This window comes from Tenrec ecaudatus, chromosome 1 (genome assembly GCF_050624435.1).
Source record: "Tenrec ecaudatus isolate mTenEca1 chromosome 1, mTenEca1.hap1, whole genome shotgun sequence".
NCBI lineage: Eukaryota > Metazoa > Chordata > Mammalia > Afrosoricida > Tenrecidae > Tenrec > Tenrec ecaudatus.
The window spans coordinates 69,210,657-69,237,851 of NC_134530.1; the positions used below are offsets into that span (position 1 = coordinate 69,210,657).

At 47.5% G+C, this 27,195-nt stretch overlaps 1 protein-coding gene across 5 annotated transcripts in view; it reads right to left on the reverse strand.

Moving 5' to 3' along the window:
• Positions 1-27,195, reverse strand: part of ERI3 (ERI1 exoribonuclease family member 3) — a 143,010-nt gene that overhangs the window by 49,541 nt on the left and 66,274 nt on the right. For all 5 annotated transcript variants that reach the window (XM_075555284.1, XM_075555300.1, XM_075555292.1 and 2 more), the window contains one exon: positions 26,622-26,694. In XM_075555284.1, coding sequence (XP_075411399.1) covers positions 26,622-26,694 — 73 coding nt within the window. The remainder of the gene's footprint in view (positions 1-26,621; positions 26,695-27,195) is intronic.

Here is a 27,195-nt window from a genome sequence, read left to right on the forward strand (position 1 = left end):
CAAAGGGCATTTATAGAGGTCTAAATAAAGGCATGTACATATGTAAAGATATTTGTACACGAGGATGGGGAAATAGATCTATGTGCATATATTTATAGGTTCAGTATTAAGGTAGCAGATGGACATTGGGCCTCCACTCAAGTACTCCCTCAATGCAAGAATACTTTGTTCTATTCAGTGATGCTCACCTTCCCAACACAATCACTTAAGACAAAGCAGGTGAATAAGCAAATGTGGTGAAGAAAGCTGATGGTGCCAAGCTGTCAAAAGATATAGCATCTGGGGTCTTAAAGGCTTGAAGGTAAACAAGCGGCCATCTAGTTCAGAAGCAACAAAGCTAACATGGAAGAAGCACACCAACCTGTGTGATCACAAGGGGTCGAAGGGATCAGGTATTAGGCATCATCAGAACAAATAATCATATTATTGTGAATGAGGGGGGGGAGTACAGATTGGAGACCCAAAGTCCAATTGTAGGCCACTGGACATCCCCTTATGGAAGGTTCTTGGGGAGGAGACAGCCAGTCAGGGTACGATGTAGCAACGATGAAACATACAACTTTCCTCTAGTTCCTACATGCTCCCCCACCCCGCCAACTGTCATCCCAATTCTACCTTACAAATCTGGCTAGACCAGAGGATGTACACTGGTACAGAAAGGAACTGGAAACACAGGCAATCCAGGGCAGATGATCCCTTCAGGACCAGCGAGTGGTGTGAGTGGCGATACTGGGAGGGTGAAGGAGGGTGGGTTGGAAGGGGGAACGGATTACAAGGATCTACATATAACCTCCTCCCTGGGAGACAGACAACAGAAAAGTGGTTGAAGGGAGACGTCGGACAGGGCGAGATGTGACAAAATAAAAATTTATAAATTATCAAGGGCTCATGAGGGAGCGGGGAGGGGAAAAATGAGGAGCTGATGCCAGGGGCTTAGGTGGAGAGCAAATGTTTTGAGAATGATGAGGACAATGAATTTACAAATGTGCTTTACACAAATGATGCATGTATGGATTGTGATAAGAGTTGTATGAGCCCTAATAAAACGATTGAAAAAAATGGAGGTATTGCCTATTTACATACGGCAATACACTGAGGTAATGGGCGGATTTTGGGCCTCTGCTCAAGCCCTCCCTCAACGCAAGAACACTGTGTTCTAATAACCTGGCATTCTGTGATGCTCACCCTCTCAGCACAATCACTGAAGACAAAATGGGTGCACAAGCAAATGTGGTGAAGAAAGCTGATGGTGCCAGCGATCAAAAGATACGTCTGGGGTCTTAAAGGTTTGAAGGTAAACAAGCAGTCATCTAGCTCAGAAGCAACAACGCCCACAGAGAAGAAGCACATCAACCTGTGTGATCATGGGGTGTTGACAGGATCAAATAATAGGCATCAGAAGACCCAAAACGAACAAACAAAAACATATCGTTGAGACCGATCTGTAGATAATAGGACATCCCAAACCCATCTGTAGATAATAGGACATCCCCTCACAGAAGGATCACAGGGAAGGGATGAGTCAACCAGGGTGCAGTATAGCACCGATGAATTACAATATTCTCTGGTTCCTTGAGGCTTCCTCACCCCCACTATCATGTCCCCAGTCCTGCCTTTACACTGGTGCAGAGCTCATGACACGCGAAATACAGGTCAGATAAACCCCTCAGGAACAGAAATGGGGGCAGTGGTACCAGAGGGGTGGGGAAGGTGAGGAAAGGAGGGGAGGAAGGGACACTGGTCACAATGATCCACACATAACACACACACCCCCAGAGGGTGGGCACGAACAACAGAAACCATAGGGGAAGGTATAAGAATTTATAATTTATCAAGGGTGGAGGGGGTGGAGGGAAAAAAGAGGAGCTGATACCAAAGGCTCGAATAGAAAGTAAATGTTTAGAAAATATTGATGGCAGCATAGGGACAAATATGCTTGATACGACTGATGTATATGGATTGTTATAAGGGCTGTAAGAACCTCCAATAAAATGATCTTAAAAACAAGAACAAGAAAGTGGGAACATAAGACCACAGCTACAGAACCCTCTGCAGACCGCCCTGCCCCCAAGGCAGAGGCCTACATGCAGGGGGGTGGGTGGGGGGTGGTGCGGGGAGCTAGCAGAGCTTCCAGAGAGAGCTAGCAGAGAGAGAGCACTGGGCCGTGCTCCTGAGCACCTTATCCCGACCTCCCCTTCCGGTCAGGGGGCCTTCCGCTCTACACACTGCCCACCAGAATGTGAGGGGGCACCTCAGCTTCTCAGCCCCTAATTCCTGTAGGGCTTCCCCTCCCCTTCCTCTTCTACCCTCTTTCTTTCCTGCAGCGCTTCCCTCGAGCCATAAAAATAAAATAAAACACAAACACCCATAGTCCGGGAGGAGGGCGTCAGACAGATAATGGGCATTTTATATCTTTTTATGACACTCCCCATAGGCAGCTCGGCAATCAGAGCGCAATAAAGGCAGGCATGCAGCTTGCATAGTTAAACAACTGCCGGGTAATTAGGCACAGCAAACACACCACTGGGGAGGCCTCCAGCCTACCCTGGGATCTGCCTGCAGTCTGCCCGCCCACCTGCCTGCTTGCAGCCACGTAGGTGCCAAGCCCGGGCCAGGCCCCAGAAGGCTTGGTCAGGGGTGCTGGGCGGAAACCACCGGCTGCTGCCACATGGACACTTGGGCTCATGCCCATGCAGGCTCACAAGCACACCTGTCCAAACCCCCCACGTGCCAAGCACGTCCTGAACATCTAAGCTGGACCCCAGCTCCTTAGGAGGGCTACTCTTCCCCAGGGCCCTTGCTTCCTGTGGCAGAGACTAGCTTGGACACACAGCACACAAACATGCTTTCATGGATTCTGTCTCTTGTAAATTCTGACTCATTTGAGTCAAATGGGAAATAAATGGTTTAAAACTCAGATGATTCACTCTCACACATACTGTGCACACATTCCTACCGTGCATTTTTCATCTCTATGGTATAGTTTCGCCTATCTGCTATTGACCATCCATCTCTCCCGTTAAGACAGGGAGCTCTGTAACGCTGGGAGCTAGATCAGATTCATCTCAGAGGCCCTAAACTCCAGATGCACTGGGGCTTGGTGAGTGACTGGTGGCCTGATGTGAATAGATTTCCAAGAAAAGCACAGGTCACCTGCTACCTGAGGCCAAAGTCCAGGCAGCTCTGGGCCCAACCAGAGAGAGAAGTGCTCACTCATCAGGGCTGAGGATGGATGCTGAGCTGTGAGTCCACACAGGCCCATTCCTTTTCACACAGGGGCCCAGCTGGGCAAAACAAACAAACAAAAAACCAAGGCTCTGAAGACTAATTAGTAGGGCAGAAAGACAAAACTCTGCTAAAATCCCACTTAGAGACTGATATCATCAAAGAAGGTCCCATCTCTAAGAGTCACCCAGATCAGCTCTAGGCGTGAGTCAGTGAAAGTTAAGGCACTCTCTAAAATCACCTTTCCCCAGGAGAGTTAACCAGAGGCTAACCCAGGCCACAGAAAGCACATGTGCTGTGTCAGTAGACTCCCACACATCTAGTCTTTAAATGGTCTCTACCTGCCCAGCAACTGGTGTCTGCCAAGACAATTCATGAAGCAGGGCAAAGGCTAATGAAAGGCCCGGGCTCTGTACCCGCCCTTAGGGTGTTGTCAGGCACCCTTCCTTCCGTAGCAAGGAGGCAGATTTCTTTTGTCACCCAAAATTCTCATGAAGCCGAAAACCTAATGGCTTTCAGCTCCACTCCGAGCCACCTCAAACAGTGACAGGCATGAGCTAGCCAAACTCCCCAACACCTTAGCTCCCAGCCCTCCTGTCCCCCAGACCCTCAACTCTCCCCAATGGGACAGCTGAGGAGATCCAAGGCTAGCAGTCAAAGTGGAAGAAAGGGAGACGCCTCTCTCCTTCTCACACCTGTCTCATTTTCAGCTGGGAGCAGAAGTGGGGGGTGGAGAATCAGCCAGTGAGCGTCCCACAGAGCACAGCTCTCCTCTAAGGCACGCAGGGGCATCCCGAGTCAGCATCCACTTGACAGCACTGGTTGGTTTGTTTTTAAGGTGCCACGAATAATCTCAGAAAGGCAACTGGAGAAGAGCCATAGGAAGGTATCTTCTCCAACTCCCTGATTTGACAGGGAAAATGAGACCTCCAAAGGGGCAAGTGACCCAAGGACAGAGCCAATATCTTCATAGTCTAGTCCCACGCTCAGTCCAGGGTTCTTTGTATTGCACTATGCTTCCCTCTACAGACAAGGGCCTCACCTACCCTCCTCCAGCCCCTGGAATCAGGCCACAAGTCTCCATACATCTACCCTCACCTGCACTCCCCCACATGGGCACACGCACACAGCCAAGCACACGCAGTTAAACCTCCACAAACCGCGACGCATGGGAAGACACATTTCTTCATACATATGCAGAGATGCAGGTGTGGGTGCATCCTCTTTCACACCAACAGATCCCCATTAAACATATGCACTCCCTGAACACTTAGAATGAGAGGCCATACGATTACTACAGGCTGGTATGTGTCTGTCCCTTTCCAGACTCCCAGGGCCTCCAGCTCAAACCACAAGCCACACCAGAGGCCGACTTCAGGTGGTCTCTGGGAGGGAACACATGGCAAGAGGGAGGCTAATGGGCAAGTCTGGACTTACATCCTGGTCATGGGCCCTGGGAAAGCTTCTTAATCTTGGGTCCCTATCTTACCACCCACAAAAATAGGGACACACACTCCTTCCTTTCTGGGTAGCTGTGAGGATTAGATGAGACGTGTGTACAACATCTGGTACAGAGGCTGGTACACATCTGTAGCTGAATGATGGGTGGCAATGTTGTTAGGTCCTACTGTTTACCCTGACTTGTACAACAGAATAAAATACCACCTGGTTCTGTGCCATCCTCACCATTACTGTCCCGTGTCAGCCCATCGTTCCAGCCACTTGATCAATCCGACTCACTGGGGGGCTACCCTTTCCTTCACTGATCCTCTACTTTACCAAGCACAGTGTTCTTCTCTGGGGATTAGTCCCTCTGGATAACATGGTCAAAGTAGGTGAGGGGGAGACTCACAATCCTCCCTTTTAAGGTGCATTCCGGAAGTACTTAAGACAGATTCCTTCATTTTTCTGGCAGTCCATGGTAGAGTTGATATTCTTTGCCAATATCATAATCAAATGAATCAATTCTTTGGCCTTTCTTCCAGGATCCAACTTTTGCATGTGTATGAGGTGAGCGAAAATAACACGGTTTGGATCAGGCACAACTAGAGTCCCATCCTCAAAGTGACAGTTTTGCTTCTTTAATCTTTAAAGAGGTTCTTTGCAGCAGATTTGCTCCATGAAGTATATTGCTTGATTTCTTGATGGTTGCTTCCGTGGGGGTTGATTGTGGATCGAAGTGAAATGAAATGGTTGACAACTTCAATCTTTCCTCGGTCTGCCACAATGTTGCTTCCTGGCGCAATCGCAAGGGTTTTTGTTTCCTCTAAGTGCAGTGTAGTGCCCACCGAAGGCCGTCCTCTTTGGTCTTCTCTGCTCCCAGCAAGCAGGGTGATCTTATCTGCCTATCAGAGGCTGTCAATGTGCCTTCCTCCAGTTCCCATGCTACCAGTCCAGCTTCTAGAACTATTTACTCAGCAAACAGACAGAGGGAGTGTGGTGAAAGGACACTACCCTGGTGCCCACCTCTCCTGACTTCACACTATTCAGTAACTGTCCACGGGACTGCCTCTCGGTCTGTGTGCAGGTTCAAGATGAGCGGTTAGGTGTCCTATAGTTCCCATTCTATGCATTTTTTTAATCGAAATACGACCCGCATAGTTGAGTGCCTTTGCATAGTCACTAAAACAAAGGCAAACAGCTTCCTGTTTTTTTCAACTTTCAGTCAAGATTCACCTGCCATCAGCAATGATAGCCCTTATTTTATGTCCTCTTCAGAATACACTTTGAATTTTTGGCAGTTCCCTACTGGTGTGAATCTTTATTTTTGAATTATCTTGAGCACAATTACCTTGATATTGTTTGATAATAACCACATCCTGTTAGATCTTTTTGGAGGGGCACAAATGTGGAATTCTCGTAGTTGCCTAGATCTTCCAAAATTTTTGGCATAGATGAGTGAACGCTTCTAGCACTGTGTTCATTTGCTGAAATGTCTAAAAAAAAATTTGAGTATTTGGCCAATTCCTGGAGCCTTGTTTTCCACCAATGCCCGCAGTGCATGGGAACTTCTTCCTTCAACACCGCAGTTTCCTGATCACAGGCTACCTCCTGAAATGGTTGACATCTGTCAACTGTTTTTGGTACAGTGATACCAGTAACCAAACCCCAAACCATCGCCCATCAAGTTGATTCTCACTCACATGGCCCTAAATGGGGTCTCCGAGACTAAATCTTCACAGGAGCAGCCAGCCTCATCTTTTCCCCTGGGGAATAGCTGGTGAATTTGAACCGCCAACTTCACAGTTAGCAGCCCAACCTTTATCCCACAGTGCACCAGGGCTCCCGGGTGAAAACAATCTCTCTAAACCAAACTCACCGGCATCGAGTGGATGCCGTCTCCCAACGAGCCCAGAGGGCAGGGCAGAACTGCCCCTGCGGGTTTCTGAAACTGTAACCCTTTAAGGGAGCAGAAAGCCTTGTCCCTCCGTGCAGTGGCTGGTAGTTTCAAAGTGCTGATCTCGCAAGCTCCTAATGACACCAATAGGCACGGTTAAACCTGTCTTTCTGAGAGGTCTGCGTCTTCTACCTGTCCTTTCTTTTTCTGCAATGCCTCCAAACTTCTAGGGTCTAAAATGGCAGCATAGCAACACAAGAAGGAGAAATCCAGAGAAGGCAGAGTAATTCAGTGTTCCCTTAAACCTCTCAGACCTAACGCTGAGCATGGAAGACTCTATCTCCCAACCACCACGCCTCACCTCTCTGCCAAACTATCTCCAGTCTATCGTATTTATCACTCATTACCTTCCTGAGGTCCCTTCTCCCATGCAAAGTCCAGGCCACACACGCTAACAAGAGGCATGCACTGTGGGCTACTCTGTGTCCCACTACCTGGCCCAGAAGTTTGGCGAGCAGGCTCCATAGTCCGAACGCTTAGGTTTGAATCCAGGCTCCCAACAGGTCCAGGAGACGCCCCCATACCCCTGGCGCCAGGAGACCAGAAGCCCCTTCCTCGAGGGCACTAGAGGGAGGCAAGGAGGCTTGCAATGAGACCAGGACTAAGAGGTTGCCTCCCGCAGCAACACGCAGACTCCCAATGGCAGCCAGGGAGGCAACCAAACCCCGGGGTAGACCCCCTAAGATCTGCTCCAGAGGATGCTACTAACGGCTGCCGGCTCTACGCTGATTTGAAGCAACTGCCAAGAATCTCACAGAAGAGGAGAGAAACCGGTTGCAATCAAGCAGACTGATCAGAGCCGATTCCTTTCTGGCAGTGGCACCTTCCTAGCTGAGGGCGAGCCACGCTGCCCGCCCCATCAGTGTACCCGCACTATTCTAAGAGTGTTACAGGCACGCTCTCCTGGTTCTGCACACTCCCGTTTCCCATCTTACCCTAAGGACACTCAGGTCTTCTTGTCTAGGTGGTTTCTGACTGCCAACAGCCAACAACACCCATGGCCTCCCACGGACATAAAACGTTAGCTTTCTGGAGCTATGCCGTCTTAGAAAGCATCTGAGGCTGGCTTCGCTCCAGGCACTGGGTGATCGCTCCTATTCTCCTCCCCTCTGGTAAGCGGCACTCACACAGGTGGTCCAGCTTGGTAGCCTTAAATCCCTGAGGGCAGCTCCCGAGCCACTTTGCTTACACTGCTCTCTCTGCCCTTTCTACTCCCTTTCCAAGATTTGCTCAAAGAAACCTTTCTTGACTTGCTCTCCCATCTCCCAGGGCAACTCACTCCTTTGCAGTACCTACGAGAGGCCAGCAAGCAGTGAAGAGCCTGGCTCCGGAGTCACCAAACCCTTATGCCCTCGGTCACCGGCTGTCAGACCTCGTGGAAGGCACTTAACTTCTCTCTCCCTCAATTTCCTCACCTGCAAAAGGGGTAAAAATAGGACTAAACTCACAGTACTTGCTTGAGGATTAAATAAATTCATCTGTATTTTGTGCCACTCAGGCAGCCACAAAACAGAACAGCACTAGTTTATTGTGATTTTTAATGATCTCTTTTTTGTAAACGAGGGAACCAAGGTTCCCGAGAAGTAACTTGTGCAAGGCGAGGAGAGAGGTAGCCGAGAGTCAGGACCTGACCCAAGGTGAACGTGACCTTGCCTCCCAGTGGGTAGTGGAGCATGCGATGACCTGCTCCGTCCCTTGGAGAGAGCTGAAGTGAGTGAGTCCAAGGGCAGCATTGGGCTCATCTCCCCACTCCAACCCCAGCCTACCCTAGTGCTCATGAACTCTGCACAAGACTCACTTTTTCTTGGTTCCTACCCACCAGACGGGCTCCTGGTGGCACTGTCAGGTAAGGGTTAGACCGTGAACCACAAGGTTGGCGGTTCAAACCTACCAGTGCTCAGTAGGAGAGAGATGGAACGATGGGTCCCTGTAAAGAGTACAGCCTCAGAAACACTATGAATTGGACACCACTCGATGACAGTGGCTTTGGTCCCCCCCTCCCCTACCAAAACCCTCCATGTTTCCTTTATCCACTTCTCTCTACAGTTTAGTCGCCACATCTCCAACCATCAATTCAGGGCAAGGAAGGGCTAGGGCTATAGTGGTGTCACAGCATCCTTGTGACATCTCGGAGGTGATGATTATGTTTCCTGTTTCACCTGTTTCATACTAGAGTACACACACAGAGGCCCCAAGAGGTTAAGTGAAGTCTTCCGGACTCGGACGCTCAATTCTGATTGGTCCAGAGAGGTGCAGAGACTTACTCTAGAGCATATGATTAAAATGTTGAGACTGACTTAGGTGGCTCCCAAGATATTTCTCTGGCACCAAGGTCATCTCCAGGGGCTCCAAGGGTCCAGTATCATCTGAAGACTGAATAAAGAGTAAGTCCCACCTACATCCATACTGTTCTCCAGGTTTAGACACACTTACACTTGTGACACAGTGGGCTGTTCGTTGGGCTGCTAACCACAAGGCCAGCAGTTTGAATCTACCACCCGCTGGAGAAAGACGAGGCGTTCTGCTCCTGTGAAAAAGTTACAGTCTCGGAAGCCCAGGGGACAGTGCTACTCTTCCTATAGGTTGGTTGTAAGTCAGAAGGGACTCGTTGGCAATAGGTTTCACTTTGAGGGTCTATTGCAGTTAATAAAATGTGAGCACCCAATACATTTAAAAGCCAACCAGATTCACTGCAACTCTTTTCCATTATGTACTTTCTCACTGTATACCCCAAATATAGTTCTAGCGCGTGCTAGGAGGGGGTGTGGCCTACATGGTTTTCTGACATTACTAAGAACTCCTTGGAGTCTGCCTACTTATTTCCCTGTTGTTGTTAGGGGCCATCGAGTAGGTTCCGACTCACAGTACAACAGAACTAAACACTGCCCGGCCCTGCACCATCCTCACAATCGTTTGGTCTGAGCCTGTTGTTGCAGCCACTGTGCCCGTCCATCCCACTGAGGGTCTTGCTTTTTCTCTGACTCCATTTCACCAAGCATGTGGTCCTTCTCCGGGGATCAGTCCTGACCATCTTTGTCCCCAAGGAGTAGTCTGGCTGCGCTTCTTCCAAAATGGATCATTCTGTTCTTCCGGCACGCCCGGGCATGGAGGTTAGGTTTCACAGCCCGGATTTTTGGAGGCACCTTGCCTGGGAGGAAGGATGGGACACACCCTTCCAGCCCCTCCAGGCCTCAGTGTTCTTCCTGTCAAAACCAGCACACTGCCTTCAGACCCTTCCCCGTGCCCTGGATTGAAGAGTTCCTCTCCGGGACCTACAGGATGGCATTTCTATCCCACAGATTATAACTCACTCTGGGCTATTATTCAGCTCCCCAGCCCTGGCCCTGCTGCAGTTAGTCCAAACATAATATCCTTCATGCATATATTATCTGTCTCCCTATTATCTGGAATCATTTCGGAATTAAATTTCAGTCCTGCAATATTGGCTTCAGGAGCGGCGCGCTTTATGGGCTAGTCAAAGGTTAGAATACCAATCAAAATAACAGTGCCGATGCAGCGAGACATTTTAATATTCCAAAACCCCGTAATTGTAAAAGGACATAATATTTTTTCCCTGATTACCCCAAAGGCAACACATGTTAACAAGGCGAGGGAAGGACTGAAAGAAATTTCAGAGTTCAGACAGCTGAAGACATATTTAAAGAAAAAGCCCAGGCTAGGCATTGCACCATGGGGGCAGGGAGGCAAGAGGAAAGGAGATGGTTCCTCCAGCTCCAGCTCCTCCTGACTCCAAAGGTGGTTCTGTCCCCTCCCCTGCCCCAGGGGGGTCGGGTGGGAGGAGAAAGAACCCAGGCTCTGGAGTCTGGAGGCCCTGGGCGCTAGTTTCAGCACCACACCCAGGAGGGTCCAGCCCCTAAGGAGCCTTCCCCCACCAGGGCTGTAGCATCAAATCTGGCCTTGTAGTGAGTACTCTGCAGTGCTCTCCCACTCCCCTTCCCTTGTCCGCCCCCCAGCTTGCCCTCACGTCTTTCTTCGCGAACACAGCTAAGGGTCCTGGACTACTGACCTTCCTATCGAGCTCTCACCACGACAGCAGCCTGCAATCGCCTACTTCCTCATGGACAATTGCTTTGCACAGGCAGGCTGATGCCAAAACCTGGACCACAGCCTCAATCTCAGTCTGACCACTGAATGGCCCCAAAGCATCTGCTCGCTGTGCAAGCACATTCTTTGTCCTCTCCCAACAAAAACAGAAACACCTTGCACGATTCCTTCATCTTCACACATCTCTTGGCTTTTGTTTTTGAGAAGGGCTCTACAGCTGGCACCCGGCAGCCACCATTCTATAGAGAGCCCCTGCCTCCTGCAGCTGCCCATCCCTTGAGCAGTTTTCTCCCCACCACTCCCCGCCAAGAAGGTCTGGCTGGCAGAGCTTCAGATCCACTCGCTCCTGATGCCTTCCGCTGGCTCAGCCCACTCATCGGAGCCTCCAATCTGCATCATCCCAACCCGCTGACCTGCCTATGGCCCCCAGCAAAGAACTTCATTAAGGCCGAGAATTTATTCCTCCATAAGCCTTTAATTTATTACTGCACTGATTGGGACTCTGAATGCTCCAAGGTCAGGAAAAGTCGTACTCAATCGTAGACACCAGCCCCCGCTTCAGCGATTTCTCCTGCTGACCCCTGGGGGTGGGAGGAATAGAAATGTTTCTTGGAGGGACCCAAGAAGGTCCCCTCCCTATTCCCTCTGTAAGAGCTAGTCTTCTCACTGTCTTCTTCAGGGCAACCAGCCATGACAGCAGGACGTGCAGCACAGATGAGAGAGGGCCGGTAGAGCAGCGTCCACTCTTCACATCCTGGTATAACTGAGGTACAGATCCTCTTAAGGCTGTCTGCCTGTTGCCCCAGAAGCCCAGCCAAACAGGCCCAGGCAGCGGAGGAAGTCTTGACCGTTTCTGGGTGTGTACAAACTTGCATGGTTTACGTAGTCTGAATGTACATGAACTGTATTATGTGTAGGTATATATTTACACGTGTCCACGTGTATGCAGTGGGTATATTTGCATTATGCGTGCATATTCCTATAACCATACTGACATCCTCATGGATGCTTCCTCCAACATTTCTATTTCCTGTCCCCTTATTTTTAGTGACATTCTTCTCTACCACGCTCATTCTCATGGCCACCCCTCGGAACCTGCCACCCTTTCCAACCGCCTTCAATGTGCAATCAGTGAACCAGCCTGCTTCCTTTCCAACCATAACCTGCTCCTTGCATCCGGCATGTTCAACGGCACTCAGTATACCTGTTCCTGACCGGGACTTCATAGGTCCCAACAGGGCAGGGACAAGGTGGAACCGTGAGTTTGCGAGACTGTAATTCTTTACAGGAGTAGAAAGCCCCAGGTCTTCCTCCCTTGGAGTGGCTGGTGGTCTTGAACTACTGACCTTGCAGTTAGCAGCCAGCACACAACCGCTATGCCACCAGGCCTTCTAGGGTCACCATGAGTCGGCATCAACTTGATGGCAGAGTCTGGTTTTCAAGTCACGGAGACCACTTTCCCTATACTTATCAGGCCTCCCGCTAGCTTATCTTCCCTTAATAATCCAGCATAGATCCATGCCCATCTTGTCAACTGTCTTGACAATATCTTCAAGTCCCTGTTCCTTTAGCACACCTCCTTGGGAAAATCTCTACCCCGGGTTAATCTCGATGGCTGCCTCTCTACACCTCCAGCTCAGCTGAGCGCTGCTCAACAAAAGCCATACAAGTGTACAGTGATGCCAATATGAATTAATGCCGCCAACTTCACCTGGAGCCTCCACACGGCCCAGAAATCCTACTGCGCTTCTCACCAGCCTCTTCTTCATGAGAACCACAGTAATCTTTCCTCCTTGCCCCAAGCTTCCCAGCTCTCAAGCACTGGCTCTCAGCAAACGGCTCACCTACGTCACGGAAAACAGTCAAGCCAACAGAAGAGAGCTACGTCAACCTACCATCAACTACACCCGTTTGCCGCATCCGTGCCCGTGTACCCTCTTGTCAAATGAAAGAGCACACATTCTCCTAGCATCAATTTTAAGACTGAGCTGCTCCCTCATTCTCAAAGACTTCGACTGATCATTCCCTCACTCCTTATAGCACTGACATTTTCTTCTCGGAGAACCCATACAAACACACACTTAGAATTTGGGGGGGGGGGGTCAATCTCACATCTGGCCCCATCGCAGCGCTTGCCCTTCCTCTCTTCTCTTCTGAAGGAGCTGACATCTCCTCATTTCCCATTTACTGAAATACACTGCAATGTGGCACATGTCCCTATCACCCACTCGAAAGTGCTCGCTGACATCTTTGTTACTAAGTCGTTTGCATTTTATGCGTGTTTTATATTTTCCATCCGTTGGCTCTCTGAGACAGACCACTCCTCTCCCTCTGAAAACACCTGATTTGGAGACGCCGCCACATGCTCCCGTGTGCACCTGCTCGTCTATTGCTCGTTCACTCTCCTACGCAATCCAAGAGTCAGGTAAACCACAATTTAACTTCGTGTTGCCACTGATTATTAGTGATTATTAGACAGGGAGCAAGTTTTGCCACTGCTATGCCTGTTTTCTGAACCTTGAGTTGAGAAGGCTGATGGCAACCACTCCGTGCGGTGGCTGGAGAATTAGGTAATACCCCAGTGCCCAGCACAGCAATGTCCACACAATTCTCCAGAGCTATCATCTCCAAACCACAGGTCTGTGGGACCCTGCCCTATAGGGTCACTGTGAGTTGGTAGTGACTTGATGGCCGTACGTGTGAGTGGTCACATTATAGAGTAAAAGGAGTATTATTATTTTATTAAACCTCAAATTGCCAAATACTATTTCAATCTGGAATCAATATTTAAACTATGGAGATATTTTGCATTTTTCATACTAAGTCTTCAAAATCTGATGATTTAATTTACAATTGTAGTGAGCGTATCTTAATTTGGGTGCTAAATTTTTATCAGAAATATCAAGAGACAAAAAATTCCAGGAAAAATTTCATTATCTTCCAATACCACGTTCCCACAAGCTTTTTGAAGGCTCACTGTGCTTGATTTGTATTTAGCTTTCATATAATTTACAGTTGAAAAAGCAGGTTGCATTTGTAGGCCACTGGACATCCCCTTACAAAAGAGTATTGGGGAGGAGACGAGCCAGTCAGGGTGCGATGTAGCAAAAATGAAAAATACAACTTTCCTCTACTTCTTAAATGCTTCCTTCCCCGTCCACTATCATGATCCCAATTCTACCTTGCAAGTCTGGCTAGACCAGAGGATGTACACTGGTACAGATAGAAACCAGAAACACAGGGAATCCAGGGCGGATGATCCCTTCAGGACCAGTGGTCTGAGTGGCGATATTGGGAGGGTAGAGGGACAGTGGGTTGGAAATGGGGAACTGATTACAAGGATCTACATGTGACCTCCTCCCTGGGGGACGGACAACAGAAAAGTGGGTGAAGGGAGACGTTGGACAGGGCAAGATATGACAAAATAATAATTTATAAATTATCAAGGGTTCATGAGGTAGCGGGGAAGGAGGGGAAAAAATGAGAAGCTGATGCCAGGGGCTTAACTGGAGAGCAAATGTTTTGAGAATGATGAGAGCAATGAATGTACAAATGTGCTTTACACAATTGATGTATGGATTGTGATGAGAGTTGTATGAGGCCCTAATAAAATGATTAAAAAAGAGGAAAAAAAGCAGGTTGCTCCATAATTTGCCAGTAACTGAATCAAGATTCTGTTTTGGGTTTTTTTGAAGATTCCATTTTAAGGTTCAGTTAAATTAAAGTTTAGTTCTTCCATTTCAAGTGATCACTCCCTTGTGGCTACTGTCAGCAGCACAGTGTAAATCTAACACAAAAAATGTAGTCAATAAACAGCAACGACTACTGATGCCATCATGACCAGCCCTCCTCTGTCTCTGAAGATCCCTCCTCGAGCTATCCAAGGTTGCTGCTGCTCAGTGTTCTGTCCTCGGCCCTCTGAACACTCCCCGTCATCATCTTACCTCAGCAGCTTTCATTCATACGCCAATCATGGCTCAAATATGTATCTCTTAACCAGACCAGTTGAGCCCCAAACCCACATATTCACGAGCTTTACCAGAAGATCTCAAAGTATTTAAACACGTGTCCTACACCGAATTCATCTTCTTCTCTTCTGATCCTAGGACTCGAGCTTCCATTGTCTCAGTAAAGTCATTGTAATTCACCCAGGGTCATCATGGTCTCCCCACCTTCTTCCATAACCCACACAACCAGATCACCACTTCCTGTCCCTTACGCAGTCATTGTGGTGTAACTCATTTTGAAAGTGAGACTTTCCTCTAACACATAGGGGTTCCCTCTGACGCCTCTTCAGAAAGACAATTACTCAGCGTCCCTGTGGCAATTACAAGCTTGTACTATACAGCCCATAATTCGGGATAAAGTACAGGTATATGCTTTTGCAGCCCCTCGGGGTCATTCCATGCCCCCCTAGAGGGCAGCTGTCATTCCACACCCCTTAGGGGGCAGTACGGCTCACTTTGGGAAAACACTATGGCAGTTAGTTGCTCTTATTAGGAAACAATTTAACATAATGTAAAATTTGTGTTTCTTTATGTGCAATTTCACACACTACAGAAACATGGAAAATTGCAACCAGCTGCACAGAATTATGTAGGAATATATGAAATGCAACACAGTTGGAGCACCTACCACTGAGCTACCTGGAAAATCATGTGTGTTTATAAGCCACACCTACCAACATCTGATAATTTTCTGAATTCAGAAAGCTTCAGTCATCCACATGTGTTATGAATAGCCTTCTGATTTTAGCTAGCTCTCCTTCCATGCTTCATAATTGCTATAACCTTTGTGATGCCCACTTGCAGAAGCAAAACTTCAGACTTTCTTTGAGGTAAAGTGTCATATTTACTACAGATTAATGTCTTTTTTTAACCATTAACTGTATAAAACTATGTTTGGTACAGTGAATGGCTTACTTAGTCATAGTCTTTGTAACTTCTACCAAATGATTAAGTGGGACCACACAAATAAAATGTGTGGGGAACAGTCAACTTTGCTACGCTGTTGGGTATAAAATGTGTCATCTCAGAAGCAGGAATTGGGGGTGGGGTGGGGAGAATCTCACTAAAATCAAGAAGAACAAGAAGAGCAGTGTGTTTTCTTCGGACCCCAAAACACCTGCACAGAACCGCTTCAATCTAAGAGACAGGGCTATGACACCAGGAAAGCAGAGAGGAGTGGCAGAGGCGCAGTGGCAGCCTAGCCAGCAGCCAGGGCCTGAGACAAAGGGCCTCCCGGCCCACAGAGCAAGCAAAACCGAGTGCCTTGAAGCAGGAGGCTGGCAGTCCTAAAGGGACTTTATAATGGGCAGGGGCCAAAGGACTGGGTGGTTGAGAGGACCACAGAGAGGCATGCTGAGAGTCCCTGGTGAGAAGAGGCAGTGTGGATCAAAACACGGCACCTGCAACAATCCAGATCCAAAACACGGCACCCAGAAGTGGACTCAATTAATTTCCCTGATAAGGATCCCTGGCGGGCTCCATGCTGGGCTCATTAGCATTGTCTAAGGTTCTGTGCGGCCACTGAAACAGAGTGCTGCGGAAGGGCCGGTTGGTGTCAGAATTATTAAGGAGGTTGGAGGACGGAGGCATGTCTGGGCCCCACTTCATAGAATTCAGTCATGGGCAGGTGTGGAATCGGAGGATGTCAGATGTCACCTCAATACCCTTTTTGCACTGTGCTAACATTTTTATATACCCTTTTTTTTTGTCAGTTTGTCAGACTGCAGCAGCTTGCATGTTGCTGTGAGGCTGGAAGCTGTGTCACTGTGTTTCAAACGCCAGCAGGGTCACCCAGTGTGAACAGGTGTCAGCAGAGCTTCCAGACTAAGAATAGACTAGGAAGAAGGAATAGGTTGTCCACGACGGAGGAATCAGCCACTTCATGAACAGAATCAAAACACTATCAGATACTGAAAACCTCATGACAAGAAGCACAGCACTGTTAGAGACGGTGCCAGAAGATGAGCCCTTCACATTGGAAGGATCTCAAAATATGACTGAGGCAGAGCTGCCTTCTCAAAGGAGAGTCGACCATAAATAAAAAGCCGGTGGGACTGAAGCTTTCGCTCCCTTCATTTGTCGGTGGGGCACAACTCAAAAGAAGAAACAACTGCAGACAACAATTAAGAATCAGAACTTGAAATGTACAAAATACGACTCTAGAAAAACTGGAAGCTGTCACAAATGAAATGGGATGCATAAAGATTGATATTCTAGGCCAGGCATCCTCAAACTACAGCCTGCGGGCCACATGCAGCCCACCGAAGACATTTATCCGGTCCGCCGGGTGTTTTTGCCCCATTTTGTTTTTTACTTCAAAATAAGGTATGGGCAGTGTGCCTAGGAATTTGTTTATGTTTTTTTTTTTAAACTATAGTCCGGCCATCCAGCGGTCTGAGGGACAGTGAACTGGCCCCTGTTTGAAAAGTTTGAGGAGCCTGCTCTAGGCATCAGCGAGCTGAATGAAAAGGCCTGGGACTGACCATTTTGAACCAGAACATCCTCTGGTTCATTGTGCTGGGAATGGCACAATCAAGAAGAACGGCATGGCATTCATCATCAAACAGGGCATTTAAGGTCTACCTTGAAGTACACTGCCATCTGCGAAGGGATAGCTATCCCCGTTCAAGGAAATCCAATTACGCAACCACTACTCAAATTACGCACTAATCCCGAAAAGTCGTGATACAGAAATAAAGAAGTCAGTCTGAAATTGATCAAACATGCAATCAGGATGCAATGATCAATTATTGGTGACTGTAATACAAAAGAGGAAGGAATACTGGTTGGAAAATGGGGCCTTGGTGATGGAAACAGAGCTGGAGATCGCATGACAGAATTTTGCAAGACCAATAAGATCTTCACCCCAAACACCTTTTTTCCACAACACAAAAGGCCACTATACACAGGGACTCCTCCAGATGGAAAACACAGAAGTCAAACTGAGTGTATCTGTGGGAAGAGATGAAGAAGCAGCTCAGTACCAGCAGCTGAAACAAGGCCTGGAACTGACTGCAGAACAGACCACCAAACGGTCCAGATGTTAAGTTCAGGTTGAAGCGGAAGAAGTCCACAAGGGCCCACATACCTTGAGTCTGTCCCACCTGGATTTCAGGAACACCTCAAGAACAGATTTGACGCCCTGAACACTAATGACAGAAGACATGATAAGCTGTGGAAGGACATGAAGAACATCATTCATAAGGAAAGTAAAAGGTCATTAAAAAGACAGGAAAGAAAAAAAAAAAGAGGACCTGATGTAAAGGGCTTAAGTGGAGAGCAAATGCTTTGAAGAGGATTAGGGCAAAGAATACACAGATGTGCTTTATACAATTGATGTATGTAAATGTATGGATTGTGATGAGAGTTGTATGAGCCCCTAATAAAATGTTAAAAAAAAAAGACTTTTCCAAAAAAATTTAAAAAGACAGCAAAGAAGAGACTCTGAACCTTGCTCTCTAAGTAAAGTAGCAAAGCCAAATGGGAGCTAAACAGAAAATTTCACAGGGCAGCTCAAGAAGACAAAGTAAAATATTACAGTGAAATATGGAAAGACCTAGAATTAGAAAACCCAAAATGAAGAATATGCTCAACATATCTTAAACTGAAAGAATTCAAGACAAAAGACAAGCTACACTATTCAAAGAGTCTGTGGGGTAAAATAGACTGGGACTGACCACTTTGAATCAGACCATTTTATCGTTTACTGTGTTGGGAATAAAACAATCAAGAGGACAGACAAAGATGGAAAGAATATACAAAGTCACTGTAAAAAACAAAAGATGTGTAATTTATGTATGGATTGTGATAAGAGTTGTATGAGCCCCTAATAAAATGTAAAAAAAAGAAAAGAGGAAAAAAAAAAGAAAATGATTAGGGCAAAGAATGTACAGATGTGCTTTATACAATTGATGTATGTATATGCATGGATTGTGATAAGAGTTGTATGAGCCCCTAATAAAATGTTTTAAAAACAAAAACAAAAGAACTAGTTGATATTAAGCCATCTTAAGAGGTAGTGTATGAGCAAGAACCAATGGCACTGAAAGAAGTCCAAGTTGCCCTGAAAGTATCAGCCAAAAACAAGGCTCCAGGACTTGATGGGATACCAAATGAAACGCTTCGATAAGCTGATAAAGCGCTGAAAACACTTGTCTATGCCAAGAAACTTGGAAGACAGTTACTTGGCCAATTGACTGAAGAGACCCGTATTTGCACCCATTCCAAAAATGGTGACCAACAGAACACTCGAATTACAGAACAGTACCACTAATAGCACAATTAAAATCCGCAGAAAATCAACAACTGCAGCAGTATCTAGACAAAGAACTGCTAAGGCATTTGACTGTGTGGCCCATAACAAACTCTGGCTAAGCCTGAGAAGATGGAATCCCGGGACACTACGCTGAGCTCGTGTGGAATCTGTCCATGGGTCAAGGAAAGCAGGTATGTGAACATCACAGGGCGGACTCAATTGCTTAAACTCAGGAACGGCGTGCGTCAGGGTTGTCTCCTCTGGTTATACTTATTTAATCTGTATCCTCTGAGCAAATAGGCAGACAATTTGGGTCACATGAAGGAGAATATAACATCAGGATTGGAGGAAGGCTTATTAACAACCCGCAGTCTGCAGAATGACACAACCTTACTTTTTCAAAGTGAGGACAACTGGAAGCACTTGCTGATGAAAAGCAAGACTTGCAGCCATCAGTGTGGATGACAACTCATGTAAAGAAAACCCAAATCCTCACAACTGAACCAGTAGATAACATCATGATAAATGGAGACAAGACTGACATTGTCATGGTTTCTTCTTGGATGGATGCTGGTGGAAGCAGCAGTCAAGAGATCAAACTCATCGGCTTGAGTCAATCTGCTGCAGGCGACCTCTTTAGAGTACTTTGAGGAATAAGGTGCGCCTGACCCAAACCATAGTATTCGCCATTGCCTGGTATGCATGTGAAAATTGGACATTGAATAAGGAAGATCAAAGAATCACTGCATGTGAAGTAAGGCATTAGTGAAGAATATTTACAGTTCCATGGACTGGCAAAAGAACAAATAAAACAAATACATTTATCTTGTAAGCCAAGTACAGCCAGAAAAAAGGACAGCGAGAGTTGATCTCATGCACTTTGAACATGTTATCAAGAGAGACTGGTCCCTGGAGAAGCCCACATGCTTGGTAAAGTAGCCAGGCATCGACGAGGAGGACTTTCAACAGGATGGACTGAAGGAGTGGCCGCATCGCTGAAGGGCCGTAGCGAGGATGGCAATGTGCTGTCTGTTGCAGACAGAGTAGCTGGGAGGCAGAATAAAGCTGATGGCACTGGACATGTTAATTAAATTCTCATCTTTCTTAATGTGTTACTGAAAAAGAGTTTGGGGGTGTTTTTCTCCCAACTTCACTTTTATTGCATGATATTCTATAAGGTGGTGAGTTTTAGAAACATCTGTCACAGAGAGCAGAATGAACTGGACCACTTAACAGCTCTAGAAATAACCCCTTTCTCTACAGTCCAGTACTACGTAACTGTGATAGCTAAGGGTTTGTGTCAATTTGGCCGGGGCAGGATTCTCAGTAGGTTGGCAGTGAAAATCTACTAATCCCCTCATGATGAAATCTCAAGGGTGTGACCTGCTTCCAATATAAGTAGACACCGTGGAAAGCCTTGCTTGTTTTGCTGGGTCTGACTCATCAACATCAATTCGTTGGACGTCAACCAACAGCCTGTGATACTGCCTGCTGATCCTGAGTGTTGTCAGCAGCCTGTCATCTTACCAGCCGACCTTGACTTTGTATGCCTTTGCAGCCGCAAGACTGTCACCTTCCTGTCACTGCAGTCTAAACTCTGACCCACAGACTTGAAACCTACCTAGACTTGGAACTTGCTGGCTTCTACACTGTATGAATCAATTTCCTGATATAAGCCTCTTTCTATGCGTCATATATAAACTTCACTGGAATAACCGAGCCCAAGACAGTCACCATCATATTTCACAAGGATTAGATCAATGATTTAATTCTGTGGTTCTAAATTAGGGGTGGCACGCCTTCCATTATTATCCATGTTCAACGCATTGAAAAACCATTGGGGCATTTATGGTTGTCACAGTGAATTGAAAAGAGGCACTATTGGCATTGAGTGAATACACGTAGAGATGCTACATGCCCAGCAATGTCACCTACATAATCACCAGTTCCAAAATGCCAAATGTGACCCTTTTAAGGAAAACTAGTAACTGGTCTTCTGTATCTATTCTTTACTTTCTCTGTACTGTAGCTAGAGAAACCTTTTTCCCTTCTATTGAAGCATCTTTATTTCTGTTTCCAGATCATGATTTAAAAAATCTGTATTATTATTTAATCATTTTATTGGGTGCTCTTAATAGCTCTTGTAACATTCCATACATCAATTGGATCAAGCATATTTGTACATATGTTGCCATCATCATTTCCAAAATATATTCTACTTGAGCCCTTGGTATAAGCTCCTCTTTCCCCCTCCCCCACCCTTGTGAATCCACGATCAATTTATAGTTAATTCGTATCTTACACTGTCCGTTGTCTCCCTTCACCCACATTTCTGTTATTCGTCCTCTTTGGGGGGTGGGGGCTATATATCCAACCATGTGATGGGTTCCCCCTTTCTCCCCCTCTCCCCTCTATGGCCACCCCCTCCCCACATGATATCATTACTCCCACTACTGTTCCTAAGGGGTTTATCTGTTCTGAATTCCATGTGTGAAGAGATCTTATCTGTATCCATGTGTGCTCTCCAGTTCAGCCAGACTTGTAAGGTAGAACTGGGTCATGGTGTGGGGTCGGGAAGCATTCAAGAACTAGAGGAACAATGTGTGTGTTTTGTCCGTGCTGTACTGCACCTTGTTGAATCATCCCTTCCTTATAGCCCTTCTGTGAGGGAACATCCAATTGTCTACAGATGGACTTTGGGTCTCCACTCCAAATCCCCTCGTTTGTATCAATATACTGTATGTACTCGAGTATAAGCTGACCCGAGTATCAGCTGAGGCACCTAATTTTACCACAACAGCATAAAAATGTGCCGAAAAACTTGGCTTAAACACGAGTATATCCGGTAGTTGTTTGTTTTTGATCTTTTGATACCTGATCTATTGACACCTCATGATCATACAGGCTGGTGTGTTTCTTCCAAGTGGGCTTATTTGCTTTCCTGCTGGATGGCTGCTTGTTTAACCTCAAGCATTTAATACCTCAGACGCTGTATCTTCTGATAGCCAAGCACCATCCGCTCTCTTCACCACATCTGCTTACGTACACATTTGTCTTCAACCATCAAGCCAGGAAAGGAAGGTGAGCATCACAGAGTGCCAGCTTATTAGAACCAAGTGTTCTGTGTTAAGGGAGGCCTTGAGTAGAGGTCTAAAGTCTGTCTGTATCTTAATGCATAACATATCAATATATGTCCACTGGCCTCTATCCCTTTCGTTATAAAGTGTGTTCGTAACCTAAAACAGGTCAAGACTCTTCTCTATTTAATACCATTCCATAGCTTCCCCTAACCCCGAGCACAGTTTGAGATCTGAGGTGCAGCCTGCAAGCCCCAACTAACCCACCCAGTCTCAGGCTGCTGTCCTCTTCCCGTCCTCACTGTGCTTCAGTCGTTGCTTTCACAATGACCACACGTCTACTCGGTGCCAGGACCTGTCCTAAGGCTCAGTGGGGACCGACAATGAACAAAAGAGGCAAGCGTTCTTTGTCCTCCTGGAGCCTACATTCTAGGTTTCATGAAACTGTCCAATTTCTGCTCTCTCATGCTCCGCCCTCATCCACATACACACATTCCCTCTGCCTGGTCAGTTCCTACTTAACCTTCAAGTCTCAGCTCAGATAGCCTTTCTCAGGGAACCACTGTGTGACCCCACCCCATAAAGTCAGGTACTTTAATTAAATGATCACATTAACTTTACTTTTTTGTTTTACTCACCACAACTGAAACAATGTATCACATATCCTTTTCTGTTATATCTCAGGGCTTACTTACATCACCTGGCACACAAAGGGCACTTAAAGAGTATTTGTTGATTGGCGAAAATATGGGTGTTCACATATGTGCATGTGTCTTTCCTCTTTATGCGTGTATATAAACATTTTCATATTGTATATCTCTGAAGCTATTTATCTGAATATGTATACATGGGTATATAGTTTGGTTATGCTTACTTGGATGCATTCATTCATGAGTACATGTGTTTACTTATGCATGTGTATCCATATACACGTGTGCATGCATGTATATGTGCTTTTGTCTGATAACTCTTCCTCCCTGCCTGCCAACCCTCAGACGGTTGTGGCTTGCTGGAGGGTGCTGGAAGCATGGGCCCTAGCCCACTCTGAGCTGACAGCTCAATAAAAGTATAAGATCACTCAATGGCATTCCAAATGTCAACAAACACTGGCTTGCTCATCCTGCTCCAGGGAAAGAAAGTGGAGGTGAGAGAAGTGGAAATCTGACCATTGCAAAACTGCTATTCCCCCCGTGCAGCCCCACCATCATTTCCAGACAGGGGCGGGCAGGGGAAAGACAACATGGCGGGGTCCACACTGCACAGGAAGACCTCAGAGAGGGCGTAAGTCTGAGTTCTAGACCTCTGCAACCAGGGAGTTTCACAGTGCAGCGAACCACACAGATGTCCTGCTTCCCGGTGCTTACCAAAGTCATGTTTATACTGCATGCAGCCTCCTAAGTATGCAAAAGTGTGATGAAAATGTTTGCGATCGCCAGAGAACTGCCAAAATGTGGCCGAGACGCAGAGTGAGCACATGGTAGTGAGACAATGGCACCACAAACCTTCCGTTTATAAAAAGCACCAGACAAACACCAGTATCTGTGCAGTGTGTTAAAAATGGGTGCAGGGAGACAACGGACAGCGTAAGACATGAAAAAGAATAATAATTTATAAATTATCGAGGGTTCGTGAGGGAGGGAGGGAGGGTCCAGGAGGCAGGGGAATAAATGAGGAGCTGATACCAAGGGCTCAAGTAGAAAGCAAATGTTTTGAGAATGAGGATGGCAACAAATGTACAAATATGCTTGACACCATGGATGGATGGATGGATGGATTGTGATGAGAGTTGTATAAGCCCCCAATAAAATGATTTAAAAAAACCCACAACAAAAACCCGGTGACCGAGCCGAGTGCAATGCCTGTACCAGAAGCTGGGCATGCAGAGTGCAGTGCCCTGGCTCGCCCCTTCTGCAGATCTGAGGCAGCCCAGCTGACCAGGATCCATCCTCCACCTCTTACCCAAGGAGTAGAGCTATGCCAGGAGCGCTGAGGGGGACGAAGAAGAGGCAGGGAGGACAGCCAGCCAGAACCCGGGTCCCACTACAGGAAACAAGGTATGGAGTAAGACTTAATAATGACCTCAAAACCTTGGCAATGACCTTTCTGGCTTTGCTTTCATCATTACTTTTTAAAAGAAGCAGGAAACTAGAGAGCACTGAGTGAATCAGCATAAAGGGTCTGAAAGATCTCCCTGGTCCCGGGCCTCCAGGGCACGGCAGCCTCACTGTTCAGAATGGCTGCAGCCACAGACCAACCCCCATCCAGAGTGAAGCTACCGGACCTACCATAGGATGGTCTGAGAGCTCAAGCACAGCTCAAGCATCAGATGCCTGCAGGGTAAGGAGGACGGTTAGACTCCTTGTTCTCAGACCTTCCTAGTTTACCTTCTAAGACAGTGGTTCTCAACCTGTGGGTTGCGACCCCTTTGGGGGTTGAACGACCCTTTCACAGGGGCCGCCTGATCCAAAACAGTAGCAAAATTACAGTTACAAAGTAGCAACGAAAAGAATTTTATGGATGGGGGGGGGGGGTGTCACTGCAACATGAGGAACTGTATTAAAGAGTCCTGGCATTAGGAAGCTTGAAAACCACTGTTCTAAGAGGTAATAAATAATCACAAGACAACTGGAAACAGAATCTGCAATTCCCCTGTACCTCTTCTTCCCTCCGACTACAGCCCAGCACAGTCTGATGGAGAAATAAGCTGACCCGGCTTGAGAAAGGCCAGCCCCCAAACTCCCGCTGTGGGCCGGCCCTGCAGCACAAAGGCTGTCCTGAGGAGCAATGCCATCACATTGGTCAGTTGTGTTCCTGGCTTTCTGCCAAGAAACCCAGAGGCAGGAAGCTATCCACACACCAAAAAGTCTGGTGAGCTTCATGGAGAAATCGTTCATGGTCAGCGCCTGCCTCGCCTGGCCGGGCTTTCACATGGCATTTACAAAGGCCAGCCAGCAAGCTCAGATGTGCTCTGACAGCTGGCACGCCAACTTCCAGAACTGCAGAACTAGCCACACCCGCGTGCCTAGCCAGCCCGAGGAGGCCTGCACCGAGCTGGTTCTCAAAGATCAGACATTTAGGCCGTCATTATTCGGTTCCTCGCCCTGTGGAACCACTATGGTCACTGGGAGAAACCAGGTTCGGTGTCTGGGCTCCAAATTCACGTCTGGAGGAAAGCACATGTGGACTCAGTTTCAAACAGCACTGACAGCCAAAGTGCTGAGGAGGCTGCTGGCTGCTGTGGATTCGGCGAAGAAGTGCTATCTGAGCAGAATCTATGGAGGCAAGGGAGAATGCCTGGTGAAGATGATTCAGGGGCATTTCGGACCTGAAGGCAGAGCCAAGACGAGCCTCTCAAACAAAGATGAGAGGGAGCATAAGTAGTTGTCCCTCAGCTGCTCGCAAGATGCGTGGGAGAGGTGCGTAAGGGTCAAAGCACAAACAAGTCTGAGTGCCGAGGACGGATGGTCCTATACACCAGGTGCAGGCAAAGGCGTGCACCAGCACTGCCGTGAAGAATGGCTGCCCGGAACAAAATGGACAAACACTGTCTGCCCCTGGTCCTTCACGGCTCTCTTAGCTCAGCCCCACCCCACCTCCAAATCTTGCTGCTCCCCCTATCTAGAAAGCCTTCTCTCCTCTTCAGAACTGTATCCTTCCTTCCTGGAATGCCCAGTTCAAATCTTCGGGATTCCTAGCTTGAGCCACATCCACATTGGCCTCTCTTCTCTTGAGCCCCTGGGAGTCCCGAAGCTGATCACCATGACGAAGTGCCTGAGAGCGCTCTAGGGCTGTAGCCCTTCTATCAGTCTAGTTCGTAGGAGGAAGTCTCCTTAGCGCAGTAGGCTTCCAGGAGCAGAGAGCCTTCCAAAGCAGGAGTCTTATTCTATACCTCCTTTCTACTGCTTTATCTAAGACGTGCAGTAGCTACAAGGAAAGGCAAGATTTCTGGGTGACTAATTTTCGGCCAGGGCCCTCCACAGGGTACCCCCCTGCCCGCAGCCACAGCCTCACAACTCCCCAGGATTGTACTTGTGTCAGTCTCTTCTTTTCTGGGCTCTAGTGTCCACTGGCTGTCTTCACATGAGCAAGGTCCAGGGCTAGGGAGGATCAGAGCCCATCTGAATGAACTCTACTCCGTAAGCCACATCGGGTCAGCCAGGAGGATCAGAGGCCACACTCATGATCACACCACACCAAAGGAGGACATTCTCCTGGATGCTTAGTTACTGCCATGTCTTCCCTAGTTCTATCCAGAGACTCGGCACTGAGTGAGCATCCAAAAAACATCCCCTGACCTGGCACCTTCTCTCAACATCTGGGTGGCACCAGGTGGGGCAGTGTCATATGCTACCCAGCAGCCTGCTCCCCACTCCCACACTAACCACCACCTTCCCTGCATACACATGTGAAGTATGCGACTAGCTAGGGATGAAGAAGGGATGCTAAGAGAACAGAAAGAAAAGGAGTGGGAACAGAGAAAAAGAACAAACGCGGAGGAGGAGATACGAAGCACAGGAGAAGCAGAGGTAGCACGGACCTGTCTATCTGTGGGGGGCGGGGGGTGCAGGGCGTGGTGGTGGTGGCAGACACAGTACCTTTTTCAGATTAATCCACTGCTTGAAGTAGTCCGCCACTGGCAAGCCCAAGTACTGGCACTGGCCTGGGAGCCTAGGAGAAACAGAAGAGAGAGCAGGTTGAACACACCCGCCGGAAGTCCACCAGCACCTAGGATACACAGACCTCAAGAGGTGAACCCATTCACAGTGGGTCCCACTGACCCAGGAAAGGGAGCCACCTCCAGCTCCCTGGCCACTGGGCTCCAGAACCAGTCCTTAAATGCAAATATATGACCATCTGAAGACCCTATCCAAAATAGTATCAAAAGCTGCTCTTTCATGATGGCCGACAATATGCTAAGTACCTTTGCTTACATTCCCACATTCAATCCTCTAAGGAACGCTGATACTTTACAGACGAGATTCAGAGGATGATGCAAGGTGCCACAGTAAAGGCATGGCAGTTTCAGGAAGGAGCCCAGGCCTGACTCCAAAGCCCATGCTCTTTCCAATGTACCAGTCTTTGTTACAGTAGAGAAAGGAAGAGGACCAAGTTAGAAACTGCTGGGGAAGGGTTTCTTAAGTTGTAGGCCTGTAGTACACAGAGAAGGGA